Raw genomic sequence first — 22,553 nt, 5'->3', positions numbered from 1 at the left:
GGTTTTTTGGGCATGCTCTTTTCAAATCGGTAAAATCTACACAAACCTTCCACTTGCCATTCTTCTTCTTCACCACCACGATATTTGCTAACCACTCCGGGAAGAAGATTTCCCTTATTGCCTCGGCCTCATTCAGCCTTTGAACTTCCGACCTCATTACTTCGACATGCTCCTTGGCCGATCTCCTCGACTTCTACTTCTTAGGAGGGAATGACGGGTCCACATTAAGCCTATGGACAATGAATTCGGGATCCACCCCGAGTACCTTATATGGACTCTATGCAAACACATCCACGTTCTGTATGAGGAATAACAACATCTTTGTCTTATCCTGGTCCTTCATGCTTTCTTCGATTTGAAAGTACTTGTCAACATCCAGCAGTATCCTTACTCTGATCATTTCCTTGGCACAACCAGCCCCCTTTTCTTTTTAGGGATCCCGTAATTTCTATAAAGGGGCCCCCTGAAGCGAGTCCTTTTGCTCGACCAGCTCCTTCCGTTTGGCTCACTCTTTTTGTTCGGCTTACTCCTTCTTCCAATTGACCACGACGACTAGGCATTGTCTAGCCACTTGCTGGCTTCCCATACTACAGCAATGTAGGAGAAAACAAAACAACCACTATGAATGCCACTACTACCTCTTAGCCCTCCATATTCACGGGAAGAGAAATTTGCCCCTTGGGAATTACCAATTTACCATCAAACTCGACCAAGGGTGTGCTAAACTTTGAAAGGTCCTCATTCTTCAATCTGAGCCCCCTGAAGAGGTCCAGATACATCACATTGGCTCCGCTTCCTTGGTCTACCATTACCCTCTTCACCAAGAAGCCACTTATCCGGGCCGTGACTACTAACGCATCATCATGTGGTTGAATTGTTCCTTCCAAGTCATCATCATCAAAAGCGATAGGCTCCTGGGCGAGTTTCATCTTCTTCCTAAATGGCTGATTGTCCGAGCAGCCCTCTACTGGCACTACAGTTAACACTCATTTCCTTCTTGCTACGGTGAGACTGCCCAGGGCAGCATGGATGACCTCAATTACCCCTAAAGGGGGTGGAAAGGGGTTCCCCCTTTGTTGGGTGCCCTGCCGCGTACCTCGGTCCCTTGAGTCCACCACAAATTCCTTTAAATATCCGGCCTTTACCAGCTACCTGAGATGATCCTTCAACACCTGGCACTACTCGGTAGTATGGCCATTGTCCCGGTGGTAAGTGCAGTACAAGTTTTGATTCCTCCTGGCCGGGTCACCTCCCATCTTGTTCGGCCACCTGAAGTATGGCTCGTTCTTAATCCTGTCTATAATCCTATGCACCGGCTCCTTGAATGTCACACTTACCTCCCCTACTTGCGCTTCTGGCTTTTGAATCCTCAAACCCCCCTAGGGCCTGGGCGGGAAACCACCTTGCCGAGGACGATTTATCATTGGTGCTTTACCTTTATTTTGCAGCCAATCATCCTCCAGTTGTTTGTACTCTTCAATGCGCCTCATCAGCTATCTCATGTCCTCAAGAGGCTTCTTAGTTAATGACTCCCGCAGTTCAGAATCCTCGGGCAATTTCATTTGAAAAGTACTCGCCGCAATCTTCTCATTACCCCTGCCGATCTCATTATGAAGCTCCCAGTATCGGCTAGCATAACTGAGAAAGGTTTCTCCTACCCTCATTTTCATGGATAGCAATGCGTCTATCAGTTGTGGTACCCGGCTGCAAGTTACAAATCGGACACCAAACTCCTGGATCAGCTTGGCAAAGTTGTGAATGGAACCTTTTCGCAACCCATTAAACCATCTCAATGCCGTAGGCCTTAAGCTCGAAGGGAATACCTTACACATCAGTGCATCATTGTGGGTGTGCAGGGATATCATCTGAATATAATGGCTAATGTGCTCAACCAGGTCCATTTTTCCATCGTAGGAGTTGAATGGAGGACACGTAAACCTACTCAACATTGGGGCCTGTTCAATGTTGTCCGAGAACGGTGACCGGGTGGCTCTAAGTAAGGCGTGGCTCAAAGCATCCATGGCTGCATTGTGGGGTCGTTGCTTTTTGGGGGAGTCCGAATCCCTATCCACATACTCCCATGAATGCGAGCGGTCCCAGTGTCGGCGGGATTCCTGAGAACTTGACTGGTCTCGACATCGACGAGACTCCTGTGAATGTGAACGGTGTCGATGTCAGCGGGAGCCGGATTGATTGGACCCAGCCACGTAGTGATCTCCTCGACTAGCAAACCCCCTTTTTTGGTCATCTCGGTCCCTTCTCTGACGTCTACCCCTTGCCTCTAACTCCAAATCCCTCACCAACTTGCGTAGAAGCTGAAACTCCTCATCCCTCTTATCAAATTGCCCATACCTAGCAGCACCTGACATCGTTCGGTGCGTCTAATATGACCCCTCCCTGAGTCCAAATCGTTCCTCATCTTGCTCACACTCTTTATCCTCACGTCTTTTTTGTCTCCTTTCTCGCCAAGTAGATCCCCAAGAAGACCTTACAGAACCACTTTTAGCATAACTCTCCAAACGTCTATCAGACATTTTCCCGGGTTTGAGTCTCAGTAGAACCACAACGTTGTAGGAGATTCCCACAGACGACGCCAATTGTGCACGCCAAAAATGAGGCTATTGGGCTGGACCTCACTTGGGCTCACAATCTATTTATAAAGTGGGCTTGGATTTTCTACGTTGGGTTGTTCTCGACACAGAGACTCTCCGAAACTATCTCTCTGTCTCTGGGTTACTCACCTTACTCTATTCTCTCTTCTTCCTTCCGCTTTTTCCCCTCTAAAAAAAAAAACCCTTTCCTCCTTTAGCTTCTCATATTTATAGCCAAGCGTTAGTGGAGTAATTATAATTGCTTTCAAAGTTAGTGCATTAGGAGGTCCAATATCATTAATCATAAGTGGGTGTTTCGGTGGGAGTGGGTGTGGTGAGAGTGGCCTTGGAATTGGTTCCCACTCCAGTAGATACGCTCGGCAATGATATTCCCTAGGCCATTTTCGGGCATACAAGAGATGGTGTATTCGAACGCCTTTCTTCTTGCTCGAGAACGGCTCGCTGAGCAAAGACCAAGTGGCAAAACGAGGTGCGTGCCAATGTGGGCTGTCTACTCTTAAGGCTTTTGGGCAGTGCGAAGCTTGGGCCCGTGGCTATTCTGGGTTCAGGTTGGGGCCATGGGCAGAGAGAGATTGGGGCCATGGGCCGCATTACTATTGAGTCAGAACCCAAGGCCCAAATGGGTCTGGGTACCACAGTGCCATACACTACCAACCTTAACACTTCTTTATTTTAAACTCCAAATTTAGTTCTAACTTCTTGCAGTTTGTACATCAATCAAAATACATTGGAGCTTGTCACCTCCACTATCCAAGCTTGCTACATCACTTCTGGAGAAATTAGGATGAGTGAACTACATTGCTTCAAATTAAAATGGTCTTAGTTTGAATGGAACTTGTATAAAAAACACCACTTCTAAGCAATTAGTACGAGCCACATCTTTACAAGAAATCCACCTAGAATTTACTTAGGGACCATTGAACGTTGTAGTTTGAATGGTATGTTTGTCTTTCTCCAGGTAGTGTGCGGGTTCAAACCTTCAAAAACGTAGTCCCCATAACTTTTATGTGAGAGAGAGAAAGAATGTTAGGGCAGAACTAATCGAAATTATAATTTTTAATTAATTTTAGTAATACATAATATATAATCAAAATTAATTTTCTAAATATAATTAATGACATGTAATATAATTGAAATAAATTTATCAAATATTATAACACATAATGAATATTATATATGAATCATGAAAATAAATTTTATTAAAAATTTCAAATTAACTAATAGCGTATATGCACATTGCGTGGGACATCGATTAGTCAACTTACTTAATAGAGTTTCTCAAAAAAAAAAAAAAAAAAAAAACTTACTAAATAGATCCTAGCCTTTACATGACCTTATGAAAATTTTAAAATATTTTAATCTTTGTTCGGACTACTATGTGCATTACAGTTACAAAGAATTTGCATGAAAGAAAAAATTTAAGTATAGTTCATATGACTACATAAACCAATGTGTAACATAATTGAATTCAACTATCATTTTTTTTTTAAATAAGACATTTTGTGTTACATTTTGGTCAGTGCTATTATATAGTTAAATGAAAAGTACTTTCAAAAGTAATAGGGAAAATACCTGTACAAGAATTTACTTATGGTAAAAAGAAAAACATCCTTGAATGCATGATGTGAGAGCCTAAAAGTAAAAAGACAAAGTCAATCAGAACAAAAACCTTAAGTTTAGTGGCCAACGCATTGACATTCATCTTTCAGGTGGAAGCATCCAATTAGATAGACGTGTTGCCATTAGAATCATGTTCCCAAAAGAATATAAAGGCTTAGTACTTTTGATCTTGTAAGTTGCAAGCTTTCTATCAGCAAATCCTTATCTCCAAATTTAGTCAACCTTTAAAATTGTTCTTTCTTTCTTGAGATTTTATGTTGTTTTTGTTAGGTCAAAAGCATTTGAATTTATCGTATCTAGAAGGCCAGTCAAGGAATTTACTTATCTATTTCTTTTGGGTCATCAAGTTACTAGCTAGAAAATAAAATAAAAATAGCTTATTAGGTTAAAAAAAAAAAAAAATGAGAGAGAGGTAGGTCAGAGTGGCCCACGCACAATACATGAGCAAAAGAGATAAGACATGCATCATGAAAAATGCTCGAAGTCGGGCTATCTCGAATTTTTTGCATGCTTGGCTAATGGCTATACATGAATGGTACAAGTTAAAGTGTTAAAAATTAATCTTTTCTACACTTATTTCATCTTTATTAACACAGTTTTCTTTTTCTTTTTCTTTGTAAATTTTTAATTTCAATAGCTAATCAAATGGTTTAAGATGTGGATTGTGATCCCGAATTACATTGATACATGTTATATTTGTACAATAAAGTCGGTAATACAAATTACTGGTCATTGGAAATTACATATTTTAGAGAAAAGGATGCTGAGATTTAAACATTGCTGGAGGAATTTTGCGAAGTATATATTCCGAAAATTGGAAATAGATTAACAAGATTTAAGCCGTTAAAACTTTCACTTTTTTGTGAATTAATATGCTTTTCTTTTCTTACTTATAAAAAAATAATTAAGATTCTTTAGAGTTCTTAAGGTACTTTGTACTTTACCACATAAAATTTCTTTAATCTAGATTTTTCTTTTCAAATAAACCGTTCAGATTATGCCATGTCATCATTCTACTAACAAAACATTTAAAAATAAAAGTACAAACAAAACAAAAAAATTTGGACCACCTTAGCCTGATGCTAACGTTTCCAAAGAGGCAAAAACCTCAAAATCTCTACTGCCAAATTCCATCTCTCTAGAATCATCCAGAAAATTTTTCCCAACTTTTACAGTTTCTTCATCATCTTCTACAAGTCAATCTCTTCAAATTGTCCATAAAATTTTTTAGAGGATCTTGATCTAAACATGTTCTTTGATCAATCACAGGAAAATTAAGCTACGGTGTTTTAGGGAAAGAATTTTAAATAAAAGCTTTAATTAAATGTGATTTGGTTAATGTGTTTTCATGCCCCTCTTACCCATTTCTATCTCGATCTCTTCTTTATTTATTATCTTTTCCTAACTCTAGAAACGCCGTCTACTTCATGTTAACATTTCATATTTGGAGTGGTTTTAAAAAACTATTAGTTTAAGAGATTATGTTAATAGAATATTTATTTTAAAGAAGAAATAGGATTAAAAGAACTCGGTAGAGTTTTCTAAGATTTTTTGAGGATCTTGATTCTTTTCGCGTTGTACATCCTTTGAAGGAATTTAAAGTCAGAGTAATTAGGTACATATTCACAACAAGTGGCATGATCAAGAAGCCTTGTGACTAAATACCATATCAATGCACGAGTTTTCTTCCAGTGAAAATTCTTTCCTCATGGGTGAGCTACATGAAAATAATACATTAATTTGGGCCCCCTCAACTAAAGGGAATATATTCCGTTAGGGAAGCCAAATAATGCACTTGACGAGAGGAAGATATGCAAAGATAATGCACTTTGTGAGGTACTAGCTAATTTTGAATATTGATCCGAATCTAATCTTCTCTTCTTTCATTGCCTATAAATTGAAACTCCAGAACTTCAAATTAGAGCAAGAACATTTGAGAGGAAGTGAGGTCTAACATGAAGATAAGAGTCTTGTTTGATAGCCAAGGATGACTTGCCTGCTACTTTGAAGAGGTTCAACTGTTTGGCATTGTCTACAAACCTCGTTTCGTTCTCACGCAGGTCACGCCTTGGTTAACTGACAAGCTCATCTCTTTCATGTTAGACTTTTCTCTTTCTTCCCCTAGTTTAGCTTTCTACACTATTTTTTTTTTTTTTTTTTTTTTGAGAGAAAGGTAGAAAAGCTTTCTACACTATTATTTGCCCCTTAAAATGGAGATTATTAAGAGGAAGGGTGGTCTTACATGAAAATAAAAGTCTTGTTTGGTAGCCAAGGATGACTTGCCTAATTCCTTTGAGAGATTTCAAGTGTTTGACATAGACTAGAATCCTTCTTTAGTTTCTAGGCAGGTCTCCTTGGCTTAGCTGACAGGCTCTTTTTTGTCATGTTAGACTTCCTCTTCTTCCCTACTTACAAGCTTTTGATATTTGAGATAAACATTGTTCTGCGCATGTATGCAAGGTTTGTATTAGATGAAGTATGAAGGGGGCTAGGCTATGCAGTTAAGCCTAGGTATGTATACATACATACATATATATATGAGAAACTCAAATCACTAGAAACTTATATGTTATTTACTAGGTTAACTAGTATGGTTGACTATTTTGTGATTTTTTGGTACAGAAGAGAGAAACCCAAGCAAGACATGAAGGAACATTCATATAGGACTTGGAGGCCCTTGTTGCCAAACTCACACTTCTTGCAGAATTGTCTTTTCACTTGACAGAAGAACAACCTTAGCCTCGATCCATGGATGTATGAATGTCCTACAAAAATGATAACCCGGGCCTTGGAATTTTATTCTTTCTTTTGCAGACTTGTTGCATTTCCTTCGTGCTCAACAGAAAAATTATTTTGCAGTAACCATGTACAATAGCCTTCAGAACAGCCTCTTTGCGAGTCTGTCCTGTACTCCTGTGCTGCTGAGCTTATACAGCCATCAAACAGTCCGCTTCCATTTCTTTTCTTTGCCATAAAAGCAAAGCATCCCCGTGTAGTTATCACAATTTGGTTTGAACATGTGATTATAATTGAATTTTAATACTTATAAATAGATAATTCAATTTTAATAAGATTTCAAGTAGCATTCTTTTTAATTTGTTTTGAAAAAAGAAAAAGAAGAAAGGTTTGCTTTTTATTTTGTACTAGTCGCTAACCCATGCAATGCACGAGATAGTTTTTCAAAAATTATATATATTTACTTTAAGCATGCTACAAAAGTATAATTACATTTGAAATATAATCAAACATTAAAAGAAAATTAAACAATTGTATACAATTGCTGCACAATATGTAGATGAAAAAAAAATGTAATAAATGAATGCCAACTCTATACAAATCTTGATAGGCAAATATATCATTTTTTATTTAATAAATATATTTCTTATACTCTGTAATATAGAATATTAGATGATACTCATATTCTACATGAGCACAAAGAAGTTAAAATATAAGAGACATGTGGATGAACATTATGATTGTTTGTACCGCATTCATACTGTAAGAGGTCAATCGTAAAAGTTTTAAATATATAATGACAATTACTATATTTAAATTTTGCACATATGCAAATAATAAACTATAACAGAGCAACATTACTAGTTAGCAAATAATTTTAGATCTAAAAATGTTTATTTTGTATATGTTTGTACTTTGTAGCAATGGACAATGACGTAATAGATCAATTAAACCTTTTTTTTTTTTTTGAAAGATCAATTAAACCATTTTAAGTAGCCATTAAAACAAAAGAATTTGTTAGACTTCTATATACAAAGATTCATTTTAAGCACAGGAAATTAATCATCATTCTAAAAATGTTTCTATGTAAAATTTTCTCACTTTAAATATAGATTTGCAACACATGCAATAATTCTAATTGAAAATCCAATTTAAATTGCCCATGAATCATATAATTCGTACCTTGAATGTTTAATCATGAACATGACTTTCCACCCTCCTTGTATTTTGTCTTACCGATGAAGATGATTCACTCCTCCAAGTCTTGCTTATCAACCGGCCTAAAAAAATAAAATAAAAATTCATATATATATATATATATATATATATATATATATATATAAGACCATCAAAAAATAAAAATTACATACTTACAGTTTTACACATAGCCACCTTGAATATTCAAGACAAAGCGACATTACCAAAGCCTTACTAATTGAAGCGAATGCTTCAAATAATAAAAAAGAATATTACTCTTGATTCTTGAAATATATATGTATTAACCATCAACATCTCATTATATTTTCAATAATATATATGTATGTATATATATATATATATATATATATATATATATGTACATGCAAGTTAAGTTGTGAACCATAAAAATAACCAAAAATTGTTTACCGAAAATTGGAGAAGCCATAATCTTGGTATATGAAAAAGATAGGGAAACAAAAAGAACAGAAACCCCAAACACAATGTAAACACAATTGTGATAAAACAAATTGCAAATTTAATACTTATTGCACATCATCTCACTTAATTGTGACTACAAAGCACGTTTAAGTATTTCATAGCTATATGGTTTTGCTGAAAGAGTGTAAACTCTAAACCCAAATTCGACTTACTATTTTGATAGAATCATAAAATACACTAATCAATTTATACTAACTTAGGTTAAAAGATTCCTATCATACTACTACTACTTTATTTTTTCTTTTTTTAATTCAAGTTTATCAAGATTTAGTGTATGCATATATGTGCAAGTATTTGTTCAATAATTGAAGAGAGTTATATATATATAGATGATTTTGGATTAAACAACCGTGAAGATATATGTCATGGCTAGCTATAGTCCAAATACGCAAGTCCAAAGCCAACAAATAACTTGTTTATTCAAATTTGACTCTATATGCAGTAGCATAGTATAAGTGTATAATCATAATTTTATTTATAGTAAAATCTGGTTTTCTAGTAAAATCATAATTTTATTTATTTATTTAAGTAATGCTGATATAAAAAATTGTGTAGAAGTCAAAGACTTTAGTTTTATATATATATATATATATATATATATATATATATATATATATATATATATATATATAGACTAGACGGCTAGGTGCGTTGAGAATGCTTGATTTGGATGGGCCTAAATTAAGAGGACTTTGATAATAAAAATCAATCTATCTATAACTTATATCTATATATTATTTAATCTATATATATTATTTAATAAAGTAATGATACAGTCGCAAACTATTTCACAACATTTTTACAAAATGTTAATGTGACTAACTTCTTATTGGTTTTTATCTAGGCCTACTATTAATATAACTTTTTCATTTACCAATAATCACTCAGCACATCAATAATTTGTAAAATAATTTGTATATCTAGCATTATTCTATTTAATATATAAAAATGGAGTCATAGCAATAAATTTTGCTACTCTAGCATTGTGGCACGTTATCCACTTATTTTCAACATTTTCTTTCTCTTTTTAAACTTTTCTTCTCCTTATTCCTTTAAAAAAAAATTAATAATAAATAAAAAAATCTTCTTCTCCTTATTAATTTGCACAAGTACCTATTGTTACATCTTCTTCAACTTTTTCATTCTCTCTTTGTTTTTTAATCTCTCTACTACTATCTACTTTACTGTTACACTTCCTTCATGTTTTCCTCATTCTTAAATTTTAACTTTTCTTCTTCCCATATTAATTTGTATAAATTTGGTATAATTTCTCTTATTCAATTCATATTTTTTTTCACATAAAAAATGTTACTACACTTTCTCTCTCTTTTTTTACTTTATTTTGGTGGATTTTTTATCTTTCCTCTAACTCTAATTTAGGTTGACTATTTTTTTTTAATATGTCTTTCAGTGTTGTGTTTTCTAATTCACTGTCACAAAGTCTTGTCTCTCCCTCTTAATACTTTTATATATAGCGTTGGTTGGAGTTAATACTTAATACTTAGTTTTTTTTAGAAACAGGAATTTGAGTTTATATTAAAGCGCAATCTACATGGTTATAAATTTGAATGTGCCTACCAATTTTTTGAGTAATAAATTATTATAAAATCTATATTTTAATTCTTTGTTTCTATTATAATTTTGGTTAAGATGACATTATAATTTTGTGATGAGTTTTGATTATCATGATAATCTTTTTTTTTTATAATTTTTTATAGGCATGATAATCTCCTTAGTCCTTATAAAATTTAGTTGTATATTAGACAAATATAACATACTATTAACCGAAGTTAGAAGAATATAGATCATCTCATGAAAAAATATTAATCAAACATACAAAAAATTATAGAATGATATATTTGTAGAGATAAAAATATAATAAAAAAATACTTGTAGAAGTCTTATAAAAAATAAAATACAATACTTAAAGCAATTGTTGCTTTTTTTTTATTACACCTTGTGAGGGTCCCTTTTTGGACAGTGTCTAGGCCCAAGCTAAAGTAAGAACCCTGGGCCTTGTTGTTGTAGTTTGAAGGGACTAGGTTTGGTTCATCGCAGATAAATGAGCTATTTTTCAAACCAAGTGGCGCATAGAGCAAGGATCCTACAAAACGTACATACTAGTAAGCAAGAATATATGTATTGAACAGCAAAAAATAGTAAAGAAAGACAATGTAATAAAGAAAAATACAAAATAATTGTTAAGGATCCTCAAATTAGTATGGAATATTTCACTATTTTTTCTTAATTGTGAATTACAAAGTGCTCACTAAGATGTGTTACAAGGTCCAAATAAGCTCAAAAATTACAGAATTAGATGGCTATCTAAGCCTCTAAGACTTGCAAAGTTTGAATCCCTTTGAATCCAAGTATATTCTATAGTGGCTGTTCTGGAATACCGGACGTTGTTTTTCTACTTTCTTTGAGTTTTAGACAGTGTTTTCTCAATGATTCTGTTACGATTCCCTATTGCTGAATGCCTCTTAATGTTGGCTGCTTCCCCCCTTTTATAGTGTCATTCTAGGGTTCAGGGTACCACTGATTCTCCCTCTTTGGCTCCTTCGGTACTAGAGCCCCTATCATGCCAGCCATTCTGATGGCTGGTTCTTTCCCTGTTTCTCATAGTTTTCCTCTTTTAGTGTTGTTTCCCTAAAAGCCACTTGTTGACTTTCCATTTCGAGGTGTCCTTGGAGAGCTGATCTTCAATCTCTTTTCTTTCAAGGCTCCTTACCTTTTAGACTCAGCTTTTGGCTGTCCTTCCCTTTTGTTATTTTTCCCGAGTGAGCCAAATCCATCCTTGCTAGGTTAAAGGTTTTCCTAGCTACTTCCCTTTATGGTTCTTCTTTCTAGGTTCCCCGAGGTACCAGCCTTTTGTTCACAAATTGTTGCTCTCCAAGTCTTCTGGTTCTTTGCTGCATCACTGGGTGCTTGAGAAGGACATATCTGCCCTTCGTTTCTTGTGTTTCGTAGCACCCCTTTTGAGTTGTCTTAATCCCATTTCAACTGTGTTGCATGTCCTGAGGATCCCGAACCTTTGGCAGCCTCTGGGGATCTTGCACAGTCCATTCCACTGGACTCTTTCTTTTTATCATCTGATCTTGGCGAGCTGGGCCCTTTTCTTTCTTCCCTTTGTTTCATGAGCTCTAAGGCCTGTCCCTTTATGGATTTTGGGCTTCAAGTCTTGTGGGCTTGCCATCCTTTTTCCCTGTGGTGGGCTCAACATTTTTTAATATTACTTTCAATGGGATTGGCCCATTGTGCTATTTCTTTGGACCTTGGTGTTATGATTTTTTAGACCTCAGCACACTTTATTACAAAATATTTATATATTCTCATGCATTGTGTGAAGTTATGACTAGTATATATAAAATTGAAGACGTTTGACTTTTGATTGGTTTCATAATATGATGCCGTGTATTCTTTTTGAAAAGATACATGTCAATATTCTAATATATTTTTTAAAAATTTATTTTCATTTTTATTCTATATTAAAACCCACAATCAGAATCTTGCCAAATTTTGCTTTATTTAAGAGAACTTCTTTCTTTAAATGATAAAATAAATATTTTCATATACAAACACAATCATAATAAATATCTGTTAATAATTATCATAATTATTTATTTAATATTTTCATTTAAAAAATAATCATAATAAATACTCATTAATAAATACCATAATTATTAATAATATTCTATACACAAACACAATCAAAATAAATGTGTATTAATAACTATTATAATTTTCAAATTTCATATTTATCCACAATATAAAAGAGAAAACCTAATTTGTTTAGATAAAAATATCAAATAATATTTTATTAAACTTTCCTGTGGCATTGTAGGTTGTTGACTAGTTTATATAATCTATATAAAATAGAAAATGTTTTACCATTAGTTGACTTCATAATAGGTTATCACCTAAACTTTTGAGACCTCACAATTAAACATGTCATTATTAAATATATAATTTTTAATTAAATTTAGATTCTTTTTTTTTTTTTTTTTTTTGAAAAAGGACCAGACTTTTCATTCAATTAAAACTTAACAAATCTTGGTACAGAGCTTCACTAGCTGGAGGAGGACACTCCTCTAACCAGATTGTTTCCTCAGATACATAACGGGCAAAGCGAGCTAAGGAATGTGCTGCAACATTAGCACCTCGCTTAATACAACTGACAGAACTCCATCTCAGACCGTGTACAAGACATTGGATATCCTGGAAAACATGACCCAATCTAGACTTGTCCATACTGTTGGAACATACAGCTTTCATAACATTCACATTATCTCCTTCAATCATCAATTCAGAAAAGCCAGCGTCAATGGCAAACTCCATTGCTTTTCGACATGCAAGTGCTTCAGCTTCTTCACTATTCCAAACCAGAGGTCCTTTAACAGACAAGGCCGCCATGACTTCTCCTCGCTCATTCCGAACAATCGCACCAAATCCTGAACAACCCAAGTCCGAGAAGATGGCAGCATCAAAATTTAGTTTATAGCGATCGATAGGAGGGGGCTGCCACTGAGTCACACTTTGCTATCTACTCGGTATTGATAGCTGGTCTTGTGCTTGACGGTACTCAAATAGGTAATCCTCTGCTCGTTTACACAGCTGTCCAGGATCTTTTATCTTCCCCCCATGTATTACAGCATTCCTCTGATTCCAAATAGCCCATGACAGAGTCAAAAATAATTCAAACTCCTCTCTAGACAACCGGTTGAGTAACTCCCCAAAAAGTTGTAACACATCATCGTAACCTTGGGTACATTTCTGCAGTCTCACCAAACTACCAGACCAAACATCCTGGGCCACTGGACATTCCCATAAAGCATGAATTCCAGTCTCCGGAGTTGTCTTGCATACTTCACAGTGCTCATCTTCCAATATTTTCCTTCGAGCCAAGTTTGCCCTTGTGGGCAAAATATCTTGACAAGCCCTCCACCCATAGACTTTTATCTTATTTGGAACCTTCAACTTCCACAGCTTCTCCCACACATCAAGGCCACTACACCCTGAGGAACATTCAGCCCAATTATCAGACCTTAAAATTTGTCTAGCCAAATGATACCCTGACCTTACCGAGTACCGACCATCCTTGGTGTGAAGCCATAGTAGTGAATCCGAAACATTTCTATGGCTCAGTGGAATCCGGCATATCGCTTCAGCGTCATCCCTGTGAAATTTTGACCAAACAAGCTCCCTATCCCAACTCCTGGACGTCTGATCTATGAGGTCAGATACTCTCCATTCCCATTCCTGTTCTTCTGGAGGGTGAAGGACCTTATTGGTTGGATAGTTTATAATCCATCTGTCCTGCATGACTCTAATTGAGGACCCATCCCCGACTCTCCAACAGCACCCTTGTTTTAAAATAGGCATTGCTGCCATTAAGCTCTTCCAGACAAACGAACTATTTGGTGAATCACTAGCTTCCAAAAAATTACACCGTGGGAAGTATCGATATTTGAAACATTGATATAAAAGAGAGTCATGGCTTTGCATCAATCTCCACCCTTGCTTAGCCAACATAGCCAAGTTGAAAGCCCTTAGGTCCCGAAAGCCCATCCCACCATCCTTCTTTGCCTGAGATAGCACTCCCCAACTCTTCCAATGTATCTTCCTTTCATTCTCCACTTGCCCCCACCAAAACCTTGCACACATAGCGCTGAGTTCATTACATAGCTTTGCCGGTAACTAGAATACCCCCATTGTGTAGGTCGGAATGGATTGAGCCACCGCCTTGATTAGCACTTCTTTACCCGCTCTAGAAAGTAATTTTCCTTTCCAACCTTGTAGTTTTTTCCAGACTCTATCCTTCATAAAAGCAAAAGTCTGGTATTTTGCACGCCCTATAAAAGTAGGCAAGCCCAAGTAAGATTCAAAATACTCCACCTCCTTCACTCCTAAGGTAGCCTTTGTCCACTCCTTTTATGTTTCAGGTGTATTACTACTAAACAAAACCGATGATTTCTCCAAATTGATGCATTGCCCCGATGCACGTGCATATGTTTGTAGGATCCCATTAACCTCATTAACTTCCTTTTGGGTAGCCTGACAGAAGAGCAAAGAGTCATCAGCAAAAAGTAGATGGGAGATTCTTGGTGCTCGCTTGCAAATAGAAACCCCATGTAGGCGCCCCTCAACGTCTGCTTGAAACAGCAAAGAAGAAAAACCTTCTACACATAGGAGAAACAAATAAGGCGAAAGGGGGTCTCCTTGACGGAGCCCTCTAGATGGAGTAATATGTCCAAAAGGTTTGCCATTAATAAGGACAGAAAAAGTGGGAGTACTCACACATGTCATCACCCAATTTATCCAATTATCCGGGAAGCCCAATTTTACCATAATACCCTTCAAGAATGCCCATTCCACCCGATCATAAGCTTTGCTTATGTCTAATTTCAGAGCAAGCAAACCTATTTTTCCTTTCCTCCTCCCACGCATGGAATGTAGAGTTTCACATGCCACTAACACATTATCAGTAATAAGACGACCCAGAACAAAAGCACTTTGAGTGGAAGAGATAATATGTGGAAGAACTTGCTTTAACCTGTTAGCCAACACCTTCGATATGATTTTATAAATCACATTGCATAAGCTAATAGGTCGAAAATCCGACATTTTTTCAGGGGCCATTACCTTGGGAATCAGCACAATATTGGTATGATTTATTTCAGGCGCCAAAACACCAAAATTAAAAAAATCCAACACAGCAGAGATTACATTATCACCAACAATGTGCCAAAATTTTTGGTAGAAAAGGGCATTCATACCATCGGGTCCAGGAGCTTTTGTGGGTCCCATTTGAAACAAAGCTGCCTTTATCTCATCTACAGTGAATTCATTGGACAAAGTTTGCCACATATCATCAGTAACCTTGAGAGAGACTGCATTTAGACATTCTCCAATTTGGTCACACACCCCTGCACTAAACAAATTCCCAAAGTAGTTGGTCGCCACATCAGCTATATCCTCCTGTTCCTCCACCCAATTATTTTCTAAGTCTCTAATTCCTTGTATAAAATTCCTCCGCCTCCGCTGTGAAGCTTTAAAGTGAAAAAACTTTGAATTCTTGTCACCATGCTTCAACCAAGGAATTCGAGATCGTTGATGCCAGTAAATCTCCTGCTGTCTTAGCAGATTATCCAGGCGCTTGCTAACTTCTAGGAATTCTGCTCTGTTCTCCACGGTACAATTAGCAGAGTTTAGTTCCTCAACCTGCTTCTGAAGTCTTTTTATTTCCTCTGAATCAGGATGCGTTTTCGATGCTCCCCAGGTTCGCAACTCAGCCCCACATGTCTCAATCTTCTTCTTTGTGATTGCAAGTGCGGAACTTCCATCAGAACTTTTCTCCCAGGCGTCCTTAACAACTGCTTCACAGTCATTCCAGAGAAGCCAAGATTCCTCGAACTTAAACCCATAGTTCCTCCTATTCCGAAACTTCCTGTCAGTTTGTGTTTGAAGAATGATAGGTGCATGATCCGATGCATGAGATGAAAGGTGGGTCACAGTTGTCAATGGGAACTTGTCTCTCCAATCTTCAGTCGCTACTGCTCGATCTAGTCGTTCTTTCGTGTTTGCTTCACCAGGCCTTTTATTATTCCAAGTAAATGGGTAACCTTGATACCCCAAGTCTGCAAGGTTATTCAGTTCAAGTGCCTTTCTGAAATCATCCATAAGTCTAGCATGAGATTCTATACTATATATAAACCATCAATTAGAATATTGCAACATCGTATGTTCTTTAAATGGTAGAATGGAAAGTTCCATATAAATACAATCATAATAAATGCATATTAATAACTAATTATCAATTTATATTTAAGGCAAAAAGACTAAAAGAGAAAGAAAAAAAATTATATTTGTTAAACTTTGTTGTGTATTGTGCGGGGTACTGACTAGTAGAATAATAAAAATAAGAGATTAAATTCTATAAAGATGTGGTATAAAACCCAAGTTTTACCCCTCCAATATTAACATGCCACATCATCATATTACATATTATAGAATAGGTACAACCACACTCAATCAATTTTAATATTCATTTGAAAATCCAACTTAATTGTGAGTTTATTAAGATGTTATTATGTGTGGTAAGATGTATTAAGTTTTAAGTAAAAAACAGATGTGACAATCATGTATTTTACACCCCATCTTTACCAAATTCAGACTCTAAAAATAAACTCAAGTCTCAATAATTAAAAAATTGAAATTCACTTGTATTTAACTGATTTGATCTAATGAGTTCTAGTTAGCTCAACTAATATATAAAATCTATTTTCATCAAAAGTGAGATTTTGGATTCAAGCCCCGTTTACACCAAAATGAATTAGTTTCTTTGCCTTATGGTAAAAAGCAATTATCATGAAACAAACACTATAGATTGAAAATCTATTGTATATAATATATATATATATATATATATATATATTCGATCAATTGAATTTTCCCTAAAAAAACAAAAATTGATTTGATCAAAATAATTAGAATCTGTGAGAATCCTAGCCACTAAGATTATACCCATTTGATAAGAAGAAAGATGCAAGTTTCTGATGTTTCTTGTCGATTCCAAGAGTACATGTTCATTCTATCTATAATGGATTTGTAGATTCCTAGTTTAAAGTTTTGCCATACGAGTAACCTAGCTGTTCATACCATTTGCTAGGCTCTGACACTTGGTCGAAGACTGGCTGAGGAACAATTTTTATTTGGAAACTTTTAGAGATCCCTTTTTACTTTGGAAAGAGTTTTTCCAAGTCAATCCAGGATTTTATTTATTTATATTTTTTATGGCTTTTACAACTATGGGCTTGTGATCATTATCTTTTACTAGACTCAGATAATTAGATTCATGGAAATAATTGGAATCTTTATCTTCTTTATGGCTAATACTTTATGGAAGCCACATATCCTTCCTCCTCCCCGTTGCTAGTCGATTTTTGGAATAACAAATAAATTGGGTCAATAAACCTAGGTTTAATATGGAAGGGAGTCAAGCCCACAAATTCACAGTAGTATCAAATACAGGTTGGATTGGTTAATGGTGTAAATAGTAAAGGATTAGAAAGGGTCCAAAAGCAGTGACTCTCAAAAGGGAAAGTAGACCAAAGAAACACTTTGAATATTTATTAGTCATAATTCATAAATATAGGTAAGAGAGAGAGACAGAGAGTACACATGACACCCTTAAAGAGCTGCTGCTTCTGATGGTTTAGAAATGAGAAGTCTTATAATTGAGTAAGTGGATTTAGATTTTCTAAATTTCCTAAGTATTCTACCGGTAAGATCATTAATGGCAAATTATGAGCTGGCTTGGTATTGAGGCTTTATAGCCAGTCTGGGGTGCTTCCAGAACTCCTTTTTGAATAAAAATTGAAGCTTTTAGCTGCTGTATCTCTAGAAAGATGGAAAACTTTAGATTTTTTTTCTTGCTTGGATCTTAAGGTGGACTCATTTAATACTTTAATCATGATTTTGGGTAATTTGTTGACTTAGCTTAATTTGCTAAACCCTTATAGGCTAAAACGGGACCGAGGGAACTTGCTAAATCTGTCAAACTCGTCAGAGATCATTTACTAAAGCTAGCATGCTTCTCAAGGCTAAAAAGGGTTCGGTCAAATTTTCAGACGAGTAGCAACTCATAAGTGTCTTTTTGTTTTGTGTAAGTGGCCAACACGTAGACTTGTTCAGGGATCTTATATTTTGCAAGTGTCAATAGCCCATTTAGAAACACTAAAATTTGGCTAAAATGAAAAATTGATCCTCTAAGTTTCACTTTTTGTCATTTCAGTTTTTTGAGTTTCAGTTTTGTTATTTAAGTCTTTTAAGTTTCAAATTTTGTCAATTCAATCTTCGGTTAACCTTTTGTTAAATGCTGCCATTTACTAACCAAAACTACGTCGTTTTGGATGGTTTTTTTTTTTTTAATTAAAAAAAAACTGAAAAACGTAAATTTAAAAAAATAAAAACCAACGGCTCCGGGAACGACGTCGTTCCCCTAGCCATTTCAATTTACATTTCTCCAAGAAAGTCTCGTCACTTCTGAGAAAAACTTCTCTTTCTTTTCAAAAAATCCGAGATAGAAAAAGAAGCAGAAAAGAAGCAAATATAGATAAAGGCTAAAAGGCAAGCAAATCCAAAGATCATGAGGTTAGTGCCACGACTTTAGAGGCACAAAACAAGATCATGAGGGTTTTTTTTACTTTCTCAGAAAAGTTGGATTTCGGTGTTTGCCTGGATACAGAAGCAAAAGCAAACCGAGGAGGAATATGGCAGAAAGTTACAAGAATTGCAAGTAGAGTTGGCTTCCTCCAATGAACTGCAGCAAAAACTGGAACGAAAGGTTTGCACTCAACCTGCTCGATGAATTGCCTGTGATAAAAAATCTAAAGTTATTGTTAGTAATAGGATTTTTCTTTAATGGCATTTGTTATTGATTTAATTATTCAAGTATTTTACTGTTCACCTTTTGAGAAGCAGTTGCAAGAAAATGAATTCAAGCAATATTGTCTTTACTTGAACAAAACAGCTGTAAGAAAGTTCATCTTTCCGTTGTTGAAGAATGAACTAGGAGCTAGGGAACGATATCATTCCCTGAGCCCTTAGTTTCCTCTTTTTTTTTTTTTTTTTGGTGTGGTAATTAATGTTTTTTAATTTTTTAAATTAAGAAATTAAAAAAAAAAAAAAAATCATCCAAAACGACGTAGTTTTGGTTAGTTGATGGCAGCATTTGACAAAAGGCTAACGGAGAACTGAATTGACTAAATTTGAAAGTTAGAAGACTGAAATGACAAAACTGAAACTTAAAATACTGAAATGACAAAATATAAAATTTAGAGGGTCAATTTTACATTTTAGCCATAAAATTTTGGTCCCATGCTAAACTCAAAAATAGGCCCAATTTTTATCTTCCAAATACTACTACTTTAATTTCCCCATCAAAATACATAGGCTTGAGTCATCCTTAAAATAAAATAAAATAATTACAAATAGGTGATCCCAAATAATTGGGCTTCACTTCGTGAGGACCCGTTGGACCTTTATCAAAAATGGCGTCAACACTCCCAATCCTCACTTGCATTCTACTCCATCACTCTTAAAAATCATGGCCCCTTGAGTTGACACTATGTTCTATCGAGCAAGTCAAGTGAGAGTTATGTTAAATGACTACAGAGATATAATGTGGGCGAATATTTTGGTCTTTTGAAACCTTTTGACATTTGATGTGATAAAAATAGGTTTGGAAGATTATTGTCCTACAATGTGTGCTCCACAATTTGACCTAAAATAAGTCATTCCAGCAACTTTACGCTGGACTAGCAACATCCATTGGCATGTACAAACTGTTTGAATTCCAAAAATTTCTCGAATTCCTCGATGCCACACAATTTTTCAAGACCTGGCTGTCTCCTTATACTACATTCTTACTTACCTTTTGCTCAAAAAAAAAAAAAAAACATTCTTTAACAACAATTATGCTATCCTCCGTACCATTTTTTGTAATCCATTTTATGTTTTATCAATTACAACTTGTCATGTATTTATTTGACTTTTCTTATAAAATTGCCAAAGTTTAAAATGGAAAAAAAATAAATACATGAGAAGTTGTGATTAGTGAAACATAAAGTATAACACAAAATGTGGTACAGAAGATCTGTTTTCAAGAAGTAGAGGCATCACAAGTGAATTCCCTATCACTATAAGTTTGCCGTTAAGGATTAGCATTATATCCATATTTCTTTATAGTAGTGATGAATGATCTCATTAGATAAACTTAAGTTAAAGTCCTTTGTTGTGTGCTTTTTACAGATGATATATTTTTAAAGGATGAAACTAGATGTAGAGTTAATGTTTAGTTAGAAATTTGGAGTGATGTTTAGAATCTAAATTCTTCCAACTAAGTACTACTAAAACAAAATACATGAAATGGAAGTTAAATAAAAGTAGAAATAACGATGAAGGAGTTGTATTGTTGTAGACTTGATGATCAAGAAATAACAATGAGTGAAAACTTTCAATATTTTAGATTAATAATTTATGATCGAGAGATTGAACAGGATGTGAATCATAGGGTAGGACCTAGGTAAATAAAGTAGAGAAGTGTAATAGGAGTATTGTGTAATCATAAAATACTTATATATAAATAAATAAATATATATATATATATATATATATATAATAGAATACATATTAAGTTAAAGAGAAAATTTTGTAAAATTACTAAGACCAACTATGTTATGTAGTAATGGTTTTGGGGCTATTAAGTAGCAATATCTTCATAAAAGGAATGTAGCTAAAATAAAAATATTGAGATGGATAAGTAAAAATAGAAGTATAAGATTCAAGATATGTGTGAGCACCCCTAAATGTGACCTTTGAATGTCAACATGTCATGTGAGTTACTTTTTTGGAAGTATCCTAGTGTGGGTCCATTTGTTTGGACCTATAATACACTACCAACTCTTGGGTTAAGGTGCTTTTTTATTGGATTTTATGGTGTGCGTTTATGAAAGAATCTCATTCGCTCTCCCTTATGTGTGCTTGTTAGTTTATTTTTCTAAAAACAAAAAAAAAAAAAAAAAAAAAAAAAAAAAAAAAAAAAAATCCTCTAAGGTTAGGGTGAAGAGATGAGTTGTCACTTTCGTTTAAGTCCAATCCAAGAACCACTTTGACCCTATGTAAAGATTTAAATTAATAAGACTTTAGTCTGGAGTTAGAGCATAGGTTTGAGAAGGGTTTAGACACTCAACTTTGCCTAACCAATCAATTAGCTTCCACTTGTGTTACATGCACCTTTTTTAATTTAAGAAAAATATTAAGGAGATTCTGTATTCATTTTTTTTTGAGAAACAAAAGGGATTCTGTTTCTGTATTCTAATTACACATTTATTATATATAATAAATAATGGGCAAAACTTAGGTAAAGTACCTTAGTTTCCCTAATTAAAATTTTGACATATGTCCAATTTAACAACCCAAGTAAACGGCGTTAAAACTATTTTTTTTTCCTTCTCCCTTCTTTATCCTATACTGCAACTACAAGAGAACCCACGGCTTCAAATCTTTCAAATGGTAGGATCTATGCCTTTTGCTGAAGAATAAATAGATACCATCATCAAAAGCAACCAAAAAAGCCCTAGAAAAAAAATAAGGAAGAAGGGGGAAAAAAGCAGAAAGCTTCCTTCAAATCAACCACCTGTGACCCTTCTCTTCCAAACCCAAAACCCAAAAAAAGAAGAAAAAGAAAAAAAGAAAAGAATATCTCACATATATCTCTCTCTCTCTCTCAGTGTAGGTGTGTATGTATATCTGTTTCCTTTCTTCTTTTCTGATCTATGATTCTCTCTCTCTCTTTGTGGACAAAATAATGAAAGAGGCTGTGATGATGGCCTTGTGGTCATGAAGAAATTGGGTTTTCCAGCACTAGACGTGTTCATTTGCACAGCAAATCCATACAAGGAACCACCAATAAGGTTGGTGAGCACAACCTTATCAGTCATGGCTTATGACTATCCCACAGAGAATATTTCAGTCTATGTATCAGATGACGATGGTTCACAACTCACTCTCTTTGCTTGTATGGAAGCTGCAAAGTTTGCAAGTCATTGGTTACCATTTTGTAGGAAGACGAACATAATAGATAGAAGCCTAGAAGCTTATTTTGCATCAATCAGAGGCAACTAGAGATTTGAAGCCGTGGGTTCTCTTGCAGTTGCAGTACAGGAAAAAGAAGGAAGAAGGGAAAAAAAAACTTTTAGTTTTAACATCATTTGCTTGGATTGTTAAATTGGACAGATGTCAAAATTTTAAATAGGGAACCTAAGGTATTGTACCTAAGGCAAGATTTAATTATAAAAAGTAAGATATAAGGAAAGATTTAATTAT

The 22,553-nt window shown here is 35.0% G+C and overlaps 1 protein-coding gene across 1 annotated transcript; it reads right to left on the bottom strand.

Moving 5' to 3' along the window:
* Positions 1–1,493: 1,493 nt before the first annotated feature.
* LOC126702060 (uncharacterized) lies at positions 1,494–2,021 on the bottom strand. The gene has a single exon (XM_050400675.1). It carries the CDS (start codon positions 2,019–2,021, stop codon positions 1,494–1,496), a length of 528 nt encoding a protein of 175 aa, XP_050256632.1.
* Positions 2,022–22,553: the final 20,532 nt, after the last annotated feature.

The sequence above is a fragment of the Quercus robur genome, chromosome 2 (assembly GCF_932294415.1).
Source record: "Quercus robur chromosome 2, dhQueRobu3.1, whole genome shotgun sequence".
Classification (NCBI taxonomy): Eukaryota; Viridiplantae; Streptophyta; class Magnoliopsida; order Fagales; family Fagaceae; genus Quercus; species Quercus robur.
The sequence above is the reverse complement of the archived record's forward strand: the minus strand, read 5'-3'. Positions and strand labels throughout refer to the sequence as shown.

Excerpts from the sequence above, each read along its gene's own strand:
- LOC126702060 (XM_050400675.1), bottom strand. The coding sequence starts at position 2,021 with ATGGATGCTTTGAGCCACGCCTTACTTAGAGCCACCCGGTCACCGTTC.